This window comes from Lipophrys pholis (assembly GCF_963383615.2).
Source record: "Lipophrys pholis genome assembly, chromosome: 22".
Taxonomy (NCBI): Eukaryota; Metazoa; Chordata; class Actinopteri; order Blenniiformes; family Blenniidae; genus Lipophrys; species Lipophrys pholis.
The window spans coordinates 11,661,211-11,676,410 of NC_137644.1; the positions used below are offsets into that span (position 1 = coordinate 11,661,211).

The window sequence follows — 15,200 nt, forward strand, 5'->3', positions numbered from 1 at the left end:
TGAAACTGATTTGGTTGCCGGCCGCTCCAGCTTGTGACTTCATTGAAATGATTTCAGCTGATTGTTGACCCAAATCTTCCTCTCCAACTTCCCAAAGTGACTGATACTAACTTTTTTTCTGCACCGACAGGCGGTTTACACTCCTGGAGGAAAGCAGATACTTTAACCAGCTCTTAACTCTTCCTCCTAACCCTCTGTTCTAGCTGTGTTCCCCTCGTAATGCACACTGCAAGATGCTGATCAGATCTTATTCTCAATCATTGATGATAATGCTCCCTTCTACAGGACAGTTGGGTGTTGAGCAGATCTCAGGACTGTAAAATGATCAGAAGAGCTGAAATCTTAATGTCTGAGAATGTTTGAGAAAGTTCTGACCATAAAAGTTATTCATGAAACTACTGCCAGCGCATCACAGGGCTAACACATGCAGCTAATCATTTATTTACACACAATTTAGGCTCACCAATTCAGCTTTTATTTCATGATTTATGAGAGAAATTTAAGTGTTGCATACATGGGGAGTACATGCAAGCTCTGCATAGAGAAGATCTGTTGGACGGCAGGTTTTAAACAAGAATATTCCTGTATTGCTAAAGAGTTAGAAGTCATAAAAAAAAGCCCATAACTAATCAAAATATCAAAATTATGCGTATATGTTCTTGTCCATGGTATCTGGTCAGCAGGCCTGTGCAGTGTGCGGCGGTCCCTCTCTACAGTGCAATGTGGATGTTTGTAGCCGTCAGTGGTGATCGTTTAATCGTTTAATCGTGTCATCAGTCCCATTGTGTCATTCTGTGCAATCGCCATGAAATCATTCATTAATCAGCATTGATCCCACATCTCTTCATGATCTGAAGTCTGTAATCATTAGCATGTGTCCTTTACCTCTCATTGTCATCATCCCAAATGCTTTTAATCCAAATCCAAACCATGTGAGTTGCGCCTGACGTCGAGTGGTTGATCCTCTTTTTCTCATACAGTGCTAATAGAGAGGAATTCCCAGACAACGATCAAGAAAGAGTAAATGAGGAGCCCGAGCTGGTAGGTTGATAATCACAACATTCATCTGTTACATTGTGTCAATATCTCGACATTTACTGAGTATTTGTTGTTTTCTGGTGTTCACTTCATCAGGAGGGAAGCGATCACGAGGAGGGCGAAGAGGCAGACGGCGAGGAGGACGACTCAGACGTGGCCGGCGAGGAAACATCAGATGAGTCCGACTCCGAAGAGCTGGATGAGAAAGGTAAAGCCGATCTTTAATCCTCAGCTTAAAGAAGAAAAAAAAATGAGCCTGATTCATTGACCACGCCTGTTTGCGTGCAGAAAACGTCCAAGCTGACCTCGCCAACATCACCTGCGAGATCGCCATCAAGCAGAAGCTAATCGACGAGCTGGAGAACAGCCAGCGGCGGCTGCACACGCTGAAGCAGCAGTACGAGCAGAAGCTCATGATGCTGCACAACAAGATCAGAGACACGCAGCTGGAGAGGGACAAAGTGCTGCACAACATGGGTGAGACGGAAATAAATCGTCTCGTTTAAGTCCAGCCACAAACAACAGTCATCAACTGGACCAAACTCCATCAGGATTGAATGAAGACGTGCTGATTGCCTGCTCCTTGCTTCTTTTCTACAGGTTCGGTGGAGACGGGCTCGGAGGAAAAGGCCAAAAAGATCAAAGCGGAGTACGAGAGGAAGCTGAGCTCCATGAACAAAGAAATGCAGAAGCTCCAGTCGGCCCAGAAGGAGCACGCCCGCCTGCTGAAGAACCAGTCACAGTACGAGAAGCAGCTCAGGAAGCTTCAGCTGGACGTGTCCGAGATGAAGAAGACCAAAGTAAAACCTTCATTCCGCTGCTCAGTTTGCATTTTCACATTTTCATTTATCAGCCTGCTGTGACAAAGAACAAATAGACCAACACATCAACATACTAGACAACCCAAAGTGTCCAAAAATAAAAACTACCCAATTTTCTCAGGTGTTTTTATGACCAATGACATGTGATTTATTCCTATATTAAGTTTAAAAACTATAAAATCCTCAGAGTGGTGTTTAAACTAATGGCAATCCATTGATCGATTACCATATCGATTGCCTTTCACAAAATTTTAATTCAATTGAAAAGTTTTTGCTCCCATTCAAAAGTTGCAACCTCTATAAGATTGAGATACACATAAAGTGAAATGTCTCGAGACTTTTTGTTTTATTATTGATCATTTCAGCTCATAAAAAAATTGTATCTCAAATTATTATAATTTAAGACAATAATTATTGCATCTTTTGCTATTTTTGTTCCGATTTTCTCAAATTTAGAAATTCACCTGTAATTTACCCAGAATTTCTTTCTCTCTTCAATCTTTTTATATGCCTATTGTAACCGCTGCTGTGTTTTTCTTTTTGACCACCAGGTGACGCTGATGCGTCAGATGAAGGAGCAGCAGGAGAGGAACAGGGCCAGCGAGTGCAGGAGGAACAGAGAGATTGCGTCTCTGAAGAAAGACCAGCGCAGAGCTGAAGTACGACAAGTGGAAGCAGCCAGGACTTCTCATTTCTATCAATGTTTTTGTTCTTTTGTGTTTTTCTGTGCCGTTTCATTTGCATTGTTCATCTGTCTGTGCTCTAAAACCTTTCCAGCACCAGCTGAGGCAGATGGAGGCTCAGAAGAGGCAACAGGAGCTGATCCTTCGCAGGAAGAACGAGGAGGTGAAACTCTCACTTTCTCCCTGGCTTTGAAATCTGCACCTCCGCTCTCTCCTCTAATGTGGAGAACTTCCTGCTCGTGTTATCAGGTGACAGCTCTGAGGCGCCAGGTGAGGCCCGTGTCTGGAAAGGTGAGCAGGAAGGTGAGCGTCCCCGAGCCTCACCAGGACCCCTTGCACAGAGCCATCCCGGGACGGCAGCAGCTCTCCAACCCCTCCAACGGCGCCAGGTACGCCTGTCTAGCTGAGGCTGTGCGTGAGTTACAATCTCAAGTTTGTGTCAGAACAGTCGTGAAAGAATGTTTCTTTCCCCATCAGGAGTTCCCCAATACGGATGGGAAGCATCTACCTCAACAAGACCGCCAGAGCCAAGTGGCAATCCCTTGAAAGACGAGTCAGTGACGTCATCATGCAGAGGATGACCATCTCCAACATGGAGACCGACATGAACCGACTACTGAAGGTAGTAACGCGATGGATGTGAAGAATCACATTTCACCAGGACACATTCATAGTATTTCTACTGGCCATGTTGCTTGGGACCACTGCAGCTCAAGGTTGATGGTTTGAATCACATCTTGGTCCCTTTACTAAAGTTGACAAGACACTGAACACCTCAGTGCTTCTAATGGTGATCAAACACATAGTGTGCATGAATGTGAAGTCCATTTACAGGGGTGGAAGATTTTCCAATGTGCACCAGAAACAAGAGATACATATCTATTTATGAGGACATTCAGACATTCATCATCCTTTCCTCTCAGTCCACATGGGGCTTCAGTGGCAAGACAGGCAGCAAAGAGGAGCTATAAAGAAGGATGAATTGTCTCCTTTGAGACCTGGGCCAACCTCAAGCCTGGTGGAGTGCTAATAAGAGGCCAGCAGGGGGCACCCTGCACTTACCTTGATATATATTCGAACCATCAAGCTTGTAGTGGCTCCAGAATCACACTTGCCTGAACATTAAGGAAACGAAACAAGAGCGGCTGCTGTCATATATTAACTCGGAGTAGTCAAGAAAAGATAAAAGGAAGATACTGTAGTTTTATTGGAATTATTTGTCTTGAACATGATTGAAGTCTTAATGAATGTGTACATAAATACATGATTCAATCAATACAAATAAACAGCCCAGTATGGTAATTTTCCACAATATTATGGACGGGATGAAGCAAAAACCGTTATTTACAGGATTTCCTTTTGTGTAGGTGACTTTTCTCATCCGACTCATTAACAAAATGTCTTTTAATAATTCCTACACACAAAGAATAAACATGATTTACTCATTGAACTTGCATGTACGTCTGTCCTCTCCGTGTGTCCAGCAACGGGAAGATCTGACGAGGCGGAGGGAGCGAGTGTCCAGGAAGAGAGAGAAGATGGCGGTGGACGGAGCAGACGCTGACCGCTCCCTGGCCTCCCTGACCGAGGAGCTGGAGTCTCTCTACGCCAACATCGACTACATCAATGACAGCATCGCCGACTGCCAGGCCAACATCATGCAGATGGAGGAGGCCAAGGTGAGAGGAATCGGATTACTCCTCAGAAAGGTTTGTGTATTTTGTGGCGATGGCGGCGGAGCTGATAACAGTATGCAAAGTCGGTCACTGCCGATTAGCGACAACAGGCCGGCATCAGGTTGTAACCCTCCGTCAATTCAGGAAATAATTGCACAGTTAAACACCTCTGGGCATTCCGGACGCCACTCTGACAAACAACCGTCAGGCTCTCATTTGTCAGAACAATAGTGACTCGATAAAACAACAAGCACTGGCCAATAAATGTAGCCCAAAGCACAGCGGCACGTAATAAGGTAAATTCCCTCACTTCTAAGCTCCCGACGCTCCTCCAGTGTGTAATTATTCCTTCTGAGGAGAGCAGTTTTGGAGTTAAATGGGAGCAGAAAAAAAGGGGAGAAAGTGTATTGGCTTTCAGAGATGTACGGCTGCTGTCAAAGGGGCTTAACTGTGCAATTATTCATCAATTGTAACCCTGCAGCCACTAATGAGAAAGCAGTGTTGTGCAATGGTGTGTGAGCGCATGTGTTGTGCTGCGGACCACCTGTGTGGGTGGTCCCTGTGTGGACCGCAGATCGGTTTATACGTGGAAAAGCTTCTGTTGGAGGATAAGCCACAGGATATTTCACATGAATCGTCTCACTCCAAGTAGTAATTTTTACTTGATTGGTAAACCCCCCTGCTGTTTCACACATTAAAGCATGTTATTCTTAAAGGGATCGATCGGACAGAGGAAACTGAATTTGTCTCCTGCGGGTCAATTGTTTTTAATTTAAAACATCATTTAAGCCTCGATGAAAAGTCCACAACTGACAAAACTCAGGTGTACACTCACAATACATTCTGTGCTAAAGATTTGCGCTTTTATAAAACATTACTTCTACTTAATAGTATGTACTTATTTCTTTTTCATCATAATTTAATTCTAGGAAATGGCATTACCCTGATCAATTCAATGTTCTGGCTGCTCTGGCGCTGCTGTTCTATTTGTTGATATGCAATCCTGAGTGCTATATTTGAAGAAAAAACATCATTTCTAAAACAGTTTCAGTCTTGTGGGATTTTATGTATGGGGTTTGCATGTTCTTCCTGTGCATGTGTGGGTTTTCTGAGGGTTATGATGGGATTACAACTCAAAATCCAAAGATGGGTCATGCTTATTTTGTGACTTGTTGTCTTTATATTGACCGTAGCTCTGAATGTATGCGTTTAGAGTGTGTCCTTCATGCTGGAATTGACTCCAGCTGCCCTCAGCCCAACTCAGAATGAAGCTGTATAGACGTTATATGGATTCATGGACGGGAAAATGCCGACTTTCTCAGTTCAGAACTAGCAAAGACAGGGAAATATGCCTCCACACTGTTTAAACTCCCCTATAATAAATGTATTTTCTACCAACAACTGACTGTGTTGTTGTTGTGGGTTGCAGGAGGAAGGCGATACAGTCGACATCGCTGCTGTCATCAGCACTTGTAACCTGTCAGAATCTCGCTTCCTTCTGGACCATTTCACAACAATGGCCATCAGTAAGGTACCTGCAACTCCTCTTAACCGAAAGTCCTTGTTGTTGTTATGCTACTTGTTTGTAGTTGGATTGTTTGCATTCATACACATACAGCAGGTCAGGTTAAAGCATGGGTCACACAAATATATAACACGTTGTATTTCCTTACTTGTGGCTTTTGTCTCTCAAAATAAGTCGACCTGATGCTTTAATTTGGAGTACCAGTGTATAATTTTGGTTCCCTTCAATCTGTTTGTTTCCACAGCCATGGCTCCTTTTATGAGATTGAATTCAACAAGACTTTAAATGGAACAACTCGATTAAATTAAGTTTCCATTAGATTAAACTGATTAGGTTTGATGAAACCTAATTGGTGCAGCGAGGAAACGCATTCAGCCCACAGGAAGACGTTGAAGTGATTACAACATCACACGAAACCTTAAAGACATCGTTATCGCTTTAATACGCACATTAAGAAAAAAAAAGAAAGAAAGAAAGAAAAGAGAGAGACTTCTTTTTAACATTTGGCACGTGTTTGTTGTCAGGGTCTGCAGGCAGCTCAGAAGGACTCCCAGCTGAAGGTGATGGAGGGCAGGCTGAAGCAGACGGAGATCAACAGCGCCACGCAGAACCAGCTGCTGTTCCACATGCTGAAGGAGAAAGCGGAGATCAACCCGGAGCTGGACGCGCTGCTAGGCAGCGCGCTGCAGGGTACGCAACGCCCAACAGCTCCACGCCGGCCGGCCTCAGCACGTCACTCACCGTTTCCGTCATCTTTTCTTTTGTGGCTACGCTTTATTTTACAGGCCTCAGGATATAAACAACATCTATATATATATATATATTGTTCTTAACTTAATCAAAATATCAAGGAAAAAGTTAGTCGGTGAAATAAAGAGCGGCCACTTTAATCATCTCCGGGTTTGATTTTGATTTGATTTCTGTTTGTTTCTTTTGTTGTGTTGGTGTGAATTCAGAGTTAGGTTACCTGTCGCCGGGTGAGTAAAGGATCGATAGCAAGTATGTTTAATGGAGCAAGGCAAATGCACACGACAGGAGTTCCAGTAAAACGGCTTCATTTAAAGGAGACTAAAACAGCTATTTTGCAGCACTTCAATGTGCGAACATGGAAATTTAAAGTATTAACCTTCAAAATTGTAAAATAAAAAAATTAAAAAGACATTCTGTCGTGTGCATCCCATTCCTTTAAAGAAGAAAAAAACTAACCCTGGTTTAAGTAACTCTGCCAAAATGTGCATGACCTGTTCCCTCACCTGCTAGCTCGTACCGGCCCCACCTGACCAGGACAGCAGTAACTAAAACTTCCCAGCAGTAAAAACTCGACCTCCTCTTTTGTGCACAGATGTTGGCGTGCCTGTGTTTTTTGGTGTTTGTGTCCATTCTCGCTTTCTCCATTCTTCACGTACCCAATTATCACCCTTTGTTTTGCTGCACTAGCCACCGGTGAACCCTGTCCTTGTTATGAACTGCGAATGTTCTGCAACATTCAGCTTTCCAAATGGTCTTGAAAATACGCCAAGTTCAAATTCTCCGATTTATTTGTGTGTGTGTGTGTGTGTGTGTGTGTGTGTGTGTGTGTGTGTGTGTGTGTGTGTGTGTGTGTGTGTGTGTGTGTGTGTGTGTGTGTGTGTGTGTGTGTGTGTGTGTGTGTGTGTGTGCGCGTGTGTGTGTGTGTGCGCGCGTGTGTGTGTGCGCGCGTGTGCGTGCGTGCGTGCGTGCTTCCAGAGAATGGAGACGACAGCAGCAGTGACGAATCCACCCCCAGTCCGGCCACAGAGGGCAGGTAACCACAGACTCGCTCTCTCTGTATCTTACATCAATAACCAAACGGCACTTTTTATAGTCAAGCTGTTAGTTTGGCTCTTTTTTTGGATGTCTGACTAAAATGTCAGCGTTTTACTTGTAGCAGCAGGTGGGATTAATACTCACTGGAGCCCTGTGGATCAAGACGTTGTGTGGGTTTGTGCCGTGAGGAAGCTCTAGTTTGATATTACTGTCTTGAGTACATGTGTGTACAAACCCCACAAGAACAGAGCGAGAAAACAATGGCGTCAATTAACTAATACATCTGTTCTCGTGGAGTTTGTATCCACCTAGGAGGAAGTTTTGGTTTTTGAGAAGAAAATACAATATACACAGGAAAGATTAGAGCAGCAAACTGACGTTTTAACTTTCAGTAATCGATATGAAAGATATTTCTTGATCGTACTCTCCATTCGAAAAGTGTTAAAAGTAATGTATCATAAGGTGATGTGATGCATTTTTGTTTTATTGCTTTGATAGTAACACTAGTAACTGGGTGATAATATGTATTTGATGCAGTCAGTGAATTTTAAGTGAACTGTATATTTGTTTTGCTAGATTTAGCATGAGCCAATTCTGTTGTCCAAATGGTGACTTTATCTCCGAAATGGTTGGGTTCGTTGATTTTTAGTATAATGGTGGAGTATCGCACCAATAATTGTGACTCAGACATGAAAGATGTGTTATTATAAGTAGCATAACTGTATTCACAGTACCTGTGAGGGCCCCCGAATAAACATTAGCTTAGCTTTGCAAAGAAAAAACAGTAATTAATATTGTGTCAAAGGAAACTGAGTCATTTGGCACTGTTTGTAACAGAGTGAGAAAAACAGAGTAGAGTTTACTTGTTTACTCATCAGATGAAGAATATGATAATGTGAGAGTGACTGATTGAACATCCTTTGTTGGTTTCAGCACACTGGCATCAGACTTAATGAAGTTATGTGGCGAACCCAGAACGAGAGGAAAGGTATAGTAGGAGGCAACTGCAACGTCCACTTTGTCAGAAATTACCAATTTTAATCTAAATGAAACTCCATATTTTCATCAAGATTGACTTGCTCGTCAGCTGGAAATGGTCCAAACTATTTTGTCCCCTCAGGCTCGAAGACGGACCACCACCCAGATGGAGTTGCTGTACGCCAGCAGTGGGGATTTGTCCTGTGAATCTCCCACTGGAGACTTCCCCGCGCCCCTGCTGCCGATCGCAGAGCGAGTGGAAGGGCCTGCAGACATGCCGGGGCTCGTTGCTGGTCAGACCCCTGACAGAGAGCAAACCGTTTCCCCATCTGCACTGCCTGTCCGGCCAGCTGGCATGTAAGTCCCCGTCTCTCAGCTGTTTATGACGTGCTGAGAATTTCTTCGTTGCTGTTCGTCATTCTGCCATGTATTGATCACCTCGGGTAGCAGGTGATTTTCCCTCCGCTGAGGTGTTACATGTTTATCACCAAAGGAACCACTCCTAAGACTTTGCCTGTGTGCAGTTCTGGATCTAGGTCACCGACAGGAACTGAGCGGAGGCACCTCGAGCGATCTCCACTCAACCGCAGGAAAATGCAAGAGAAAGCAGCCTCATCGTCACACATCCCCTCACCTGCACACTCGCTTCCTGTTGGCACAGCAGAATCTAAAGCCAACGACTACAAATCCGTGTAAGTCTGAAATCCTGTCTTTCAGCCTAATCAATAGAATATAAGAAAACATGCATCCCCAGGATAGCAAATGAAGAAAAAAAAAAACTTAAAATCAACAATCACTCCCTCAGAAACAGGACAGACTGAACACTATATAGACTAACCCCAGCATGGAATAGAAAGAGTTGGATTTCCTTAAGTCCTACTTAATCTAATAGAGTTGTAAACATTTTAAACGCTGATCACACTTCAAAATTTGAATATTCCTCCCCAGCAACGCTGAGCACTCGTACATTCTTCATGCTTCTCCTTCATGCTTACACCTTCTTATATAAAAAAGCCTGAGTGAAAGTGACAGCATTATTCTAAAGGGACATTCATTATTGTGCACTGCTTCACTTAGCAGACTCGTATTGAGATGCCAGCGCTCGCAATGCTTCAATATACACCTGACCACACCTCATTTTAACACCGGTACACGGATGGATGCCTCTATGGGTTGAAGAGCTTCGATTTGGGCAGCAAAACTGCTTAACTGGAAAAACAGCTGTGTTGAAGTTGACAGAAGTTTGCTGGTTTCTTTTTCAGGTTAGAGGAGTCGCCCGTATATGAAGGCCACAGGTAATCCGTTGTGATTTGATTCATTTTCATTAAATTGGCAGCTTTTTTGAGGGGGGGGGGGTTGTTTACTGTACCATTTTATCTGCCATGTCTTGTCAAAAGCAAGTGGCTGTTTTAGAAAAAGCTTCTTAGTGACAGTTTGTTGTTGAATGACGTGTGTTGTAGAGGCGTGATCAACACTGTGGCAGCTCTTAAGAACAGCCGGGGAACCAAACTTCAGTGCGTTTACGTCGCTGAGGGACACACCAAACCTGTCCTATGTGTGGACGCCACCAATGATCTGCTCTTCACCGGATCCAAAGGTAAAAGCACGGGGGGAAAAACTGATTGTTTTCTTGAAAGCTGAAGTTCCCAAAGTGTGTGTGTGTGTATATATATATATATATATATATATATATATAAGGCCCTCAGTGATGTCCTTTTGTGTATTTTCAGACCGCACATGTAAAGTCTGGAACTTGGTGACGGGTCAGGAGATCATGTCTCTTGCTGATCATCCCAGCAGTGTCGTCTCAGTCAGGTACGTTTTCAGGACTATTACCGGGGATATTTGCTTTTTGATGCATGTTTTTCATTTATACTATTGCCCTGGTATTTGTTTTTACATTTCAGGTACACATCCAGCCTGGTCTTCACCGTTTCCTCCGCTTATATCAAAGTCTGGGACATCCGAGACTCGGCCAAATGTATCCGGACGCTCACGTGAGTCACGTGAAGATCACCCCTAATTTTAATGAAGCTCTTGAGATCTTATTGACCGTTTATTGTTTTTTTGTTGTCAGGTCGTCGGGCCAAGTCAGCTCCGGGGATACCTGCTCCTCTGCGAGAAGTTTATCCATCCCGCCAGGAGAAAGTCAGATCAACCAAATCGCCCTCAACCCTTCAGGCTCCTTCCTGTACGCCGCAGCTGGCAACGCTGTGCGCATGTGGGACCTTCGAAAGTACGAGACCGGAATGCTGATTACTTCTAAGAGTCCAAACAGAATATTTATGTCGTCTTTGACTAACGAGGCTGTTCTCTCTTTTAGATTTGTGTCCACGGGGAAGCTGACTGGACATTTAGGACCCGTCATGTGTCTCACTGTGGAGAAGTTGGGCCACGGGCAGGACGTGGTGCTCACAGGCTCCAAAGATCACCACGTTAAAGTAAGAACCATGCGACACCTGCTCGTCATTTTAACACACAAGTCCAATGATTTAACGTGATGAAGGAACTTCACTTCCACAAGAGAAAAAGAGAAATCTAAGTAATTGTGGAAAAAGTAAACAAACATCCTGACCAGGTGATAAGATGAGGCGGTGATATTAGAAAGTTGGACATCACATATTGGAGAAAGAAAAAACCCTAAAGAATTGGGTGAATTTGACAGCAGGGGAAGTGATAGAGAAAATACAGCAGTAGAAATGTTTTGTGAGAAATGACAGAAAGCTCATGAGCTTCACTTGGATTGTGTTTGACTGCTTGTTCTTCCAGATGTTCGAGGTAGCAGAAGGTGCTCAGGGCAGCGTCAGCTCCTGCCATACGTTCGACCCCGCCCACCAGGACGGCGTGGAGTCTCTGACCGTCCACGGAGAGATCCTTTACAGCAGCTCCAGAGATCATTGTATTAAAAAGTGGGACTTGACCAGTAAACGGCTTTTGCAGGTGAGATTGAAAACGTAAAGTTTCTCCTCATATTGTTTGTGTTTGTAGTTGCGATGGTGCGCTTACTGTCGGCTGCCGTTTGTTTGAGCAGTCTGCGAGCGGTCTGGCGGACTGGGTCAGTGCCCTGGGCGTGGTGCCGGGCTGCCCGGTGCTGCTCAGCGGCTGCAGAGGGGGGATGCTGCGTCTTTGGCACAGCGGCTCTCTGGCGCCCCTCGGCGAGGTCCAGGGACACGACAGCCCCATCAACGGCCTGGCTACCAACAGCAGCCAACTGTTCACTGCCTCAGAGTAAGTCTCAGGGAAATACTCCTCACTGCGGTCGTAGGACTCGACCATATTCAGCTCCGGGTAAACTTACAGTTGTATGAAAGAATTATTACGCCCTTTTAAATGTTTGGTTCTTTATTAAGAAACCGTCACATATTGATGTCTAATCTTGTTTTTATTCATCTCTGGAAAAGAAAGTGACTTAATTGCAGGTAAACGATAACGATTAAACTTGTTTGACAGTCAGGGGAACGCCAAACTACATTTCTGAGGTTTAAATAAGGTAAACCTACTATAAAATGCTCAGTTATGATGTTCTAATCACGTGCTCCTGATGTGATACAACTGTGTGTGATTCGAGCCATTTTCATGTGGGAATGAATGTGGGGATGTCGTCATTTATTCCTCTCCAGAAATGGCTTTTTATTTTATTAATTTCTTTTTTTTACTTTTTACATAAAGTTTTAAAAAGTATTTTCTTCAGTTTTAATTGTTTATTCATATTATTGACATTTTTCAGTATTGTTAAAATTTATATTAAATATCCATTTGTCTAAATATGTTTTAAAAAAACATTTTTTAAAGCGATCATGTGACTGTTGCACTAACTCCCGGAGAGATCACGTGCACAAATCTGAATATTTGTTCAAGATCTGTATGTTTGCCACATAAAATCATGATTTCTTTTGTGGGAAATGCCGTGCAACAGTTATACCATTAAGTTTTCAATAATTTTTTTACAGAGCTTCTACATTTTCTTACATGTTTTACACGTCTTACATGCAAAGCCCAGCAAAAAGCAACTAAACGAAGAAATATACACATGAATAAAGTCAACTAAATATGAAGTCGTTTCTCTTTTTACTCTCTAATTACAGAACCTAAATGGAGGGTTTGAAATATATCTGCAAAGAAAATTCAAGCCGCACACATTTTGAGATGTTTTAGAAACAGAATAAAACAAATCTGCAGCATTTTAGCTGTTTGACCTTTCTGACTCCTTGTTCCTGAACTCTTCTTGTCTTTCCTTGCAGTGATCGCACTGTCAAGATCTGGGAAGCGAAAGGACCTCTGGAGGATGGAATAAACTGAGACCTGATAATTCCCTTTTTTTTTTTTTCGTCTGTTGGCCTTGAATCAATTCACACGAATCATCTGAAAACTCAAACACATCAATGAACTTGTGAACCGGCAATTTATTTTGAATAGTGTGGCTTCCAGGGCAAATACCAACTCAGTACACCACTGATCTGTCAGTTTCAGTGAAATCTAATCCCGAGCTGCCTGGAAAATAAAATGTTTCATTTTAAAAGAGATTGAAGTGAAGCTTGTCGTGGCCACGAACGAAATTGACGCAGCAGAACTAAGAACATGGATATCTTCCCGTTTCCTCCTCGATTCAACATGGATCTATGCAAATGGAGAACTTTTCAAAGAGCAGATTTCGATCAACGCTCTACCGACTCAACTCGGAGATCTTCTGCTTCCTGTTCCGAGTCTGTCTTGTGTGTTGTGTCGTGTCTTCCTCGCCTCGCTGTACAGGTCATTTTTATTGAAAATGATCGAAGGACCAAAACAACTACCGAAGCTGCATATGGTCTTACTATGAAGCTGTTACTGCCAAGCCCTCCTGGAGAAACCTGAGGGGGGCGGTTCCATTCTACACATAAGGCCTTACAAAGGAAAACAAAACGGAGCCGGAGCTCAGATGTGTGGATACTACCTGTTCCAATGGTGAAAAACCTTCAAAATCTGTGTTTTTGAGGATGACACAGTGATCTCACTACGTTGAATCTTCATCAAACACAATAACAGGAGCTGTGGTGTTTCCCACTGAGAACCCAGTGATGGTGGGGTCGGGTCATTTCCTGATTTCTCTCGTTGATCCACAGTTTCCACCGTTAAAGTTGTTTCTTTTTTCCTTTCTTGCTCCTGTCTGGTTTGGCTGACCTGCCGTCTCTCAGGAGAGCAGCAAACATCTTCTCACTTTCAGGTTGTTGTTTTCTTCCACCCTTTAAATGAAAAGGGTACACACTGAGAAGTTTCTTTCTGGAAACCTGTCAGGCAGTATTTTAGAGGAAGGATTTCTGATCTGGATAGTATAAATCATTCATGTTGATGGAATCAAGCACCTTTTAAGTATCAAAGTCGTTAGAAACTGTTTGAGTTATTCTTTTCTTAAGCTTTTCAGTCTTTTAAACATGTTTGATATGACTTTATTTATTTATTATGTCTTCCATTCGTGAAGTCGCCCTCTTATTTCTCTGTGTTGAATCCTACAATGCCTCCAACGGATTCCTCCATAATCATAGCGTTGTTATCAGTGCCTGTAATAAATCTTAAACTGGACGTAGTGACTGTGGAATCTGATCGATGTGGACGAGCCCTCGTTTAAAAAAAGGGTCAGGTCAGCAATTTATCACAAACTACTGAGTTTTTCTTTGTATTTATGTGAAATGTCTTTGCTGCTCTGGTTTTAGGCGTCGGAGCGAAACTGAAGTTGCACTGAAATAGTTTTGATGACTTTAGGTTACTTTTTTTTTGTTCCATTTGACTAAATAATCCCCTAGGAAGGTATCCTTAATTTATAATGAATCAGATCCTCCTGACTCTTCCTGTAAATATGTTTCCTTGGTGAACAGTTTTGTGTGACTGAAATAAATGCTGTGTGAAAAATAAATTTGAATATGTTTTTATTTATTTTAAATTTTTTTGCCAGGTTGTCTTTTACAGACGTGTGTTAATGTCTTCTGACCACATGGTGGTACTGCTGCATAATATCACCATATGGACATAGGAGGTCAGAGTACGCTTGACATTTTGTCGTATTTAAAGTACACTATTTATGTTTTTGGAGTGATAATCAAATCGGATATGATTAATGCTTAAATATGAAGTATTTCCAGGTTGCTCGCTGTGATCCAGGACCGTACTGTGCTGCCATAATCACTAAATCACTTATCTGCATCCTGCTTCATGCCTTCTAATTATAACTTCAGGCAGTGGTATCAGGTTTAATAATGGAGACAGAATAGAGGTGGCAAAAAAAAAAAAAAAAAAAAGTAGAAGAAACTCCCCCTAAAGACAGAAATGAATGAGAACTGTGATGGAGCGATCAATATTTAATGTTAGAGCCGCTGCGAGAGCAGCAGAGTGTTAATTGGCCTCGTGGGAGACAAACATGGAGTTGATGCCTCGCGTGTGCAGCATCTGAACTCCCACGTCTTCATCCCGGTGTTTACTGTCTTCAGCTTGTTTCATTTATCTGCTTTCATTTTAAATGGGGGGGGGGCTGTGTTATTTATTATCAGGAGTGTGATGGTTTTGTTTTTTTGTGGCAGCTTGCAAACCAGTGGGTGATGTGTATTCACTTATGTGTTTTAACTGTGCCAACTTTTATTACACCTCCAGTCTATTCATTTGGAAAAGATCACTTTTTAGAATGAAGCTGCCGCTTTCTAATATTTTGATGCGAGTGTTGCGTCCT

General features: G+C 42.8%; 1 protein-coding gene across 1 annotated transcript in view; it reads left to right on the top strand.

The window, feature by feature from the left end:
- Positions 1-14,384, top strand: part of LOC308127071 (kinesin-like protein KIF21A) — a 36,439-nt gene extending 22,055 nt beyond the window's left edge. The window contains exons 12-36 of the mRNA XM_080491839.1: positions 981-1,041; positions 1,135-1,246; positions 1,327-1,515; positions 1,639-1,838; positions 2,411-2,518; positions 2,637-2,705; positions 2,792-2,931; positions 3,020-3,164; positions 4,027-4,221; positions 5,648-5,749; positions 6,268-6,433; positions 6,700-6,720; positions 7,469-7,526; positions 8,462-8,516; positions 8,649-8,863; positions 9,031-9,198; positions 9,769-9,801; positions 9,967-10,103; positions 10,237-10,321; positions 10,414-10,503; positions 10,584-10,742; positions 10,830-10,947; positions 11,276-11,446; positions 11,538-11,734; positions 12,748-14,384. Of these exons, the coding sequence (XP_080347965.1) occupies positions 981-1,041; positions 1,135-1,246; positions 1,327-1,515; positions 1,639-1,838; positions 2,411-2,518; positions 2,637-2,705; positions 2,792-2,931; positions 3,020-3,164; positions 4,027-4,221; positions 5,648-5,749; positions 6,268-6,433; positions 6,700-6,720; positions 7,469-7,526; positions 8,462-8,516; positions 8,649-8,863; positions 9,031-9,198; positions 9,769-9,801; positions 9,967-10,103; positions 10,237-10,321; positions 10,414-10,503; positions 10,584-10,742; positions 10,830-10,947; positions 11,276-11,446; positions 11,538-11,734; positions 12,748-12,805 (3,052 nt within the window). The 3' untranslated portion in view covers positions 12,806-14,384. The remainder of the gene's footprint in view (positions 1-980; positions 1,042-1,134; positions 1,247-1,326; positions 1,516-1,638; positions 1,839-2,410; positions 2,519-2,636; positions 2,706-2,791; positions 2,932-3,019; positions 3,165-4,026; positions 4,222-5,647; positions 5,750-6,267; positions 6,434-6,699; positions 6,721-7,468; positions 7,527-8,461; positions 8,517-8,648; positions 8,864-9,030; positions 9,199-9,768; positions 9,802-9,966; positions 10,104-10,236; positions 10,322-10,413; positions 10,504-10,583; positions 10,743-10,829; positions 10,948-11,275; positions 11,447-11,537; positions 11,735-12,747) is intronic.
- Positions 14,385-15,200: the final 816 nt, after the last annotated feature.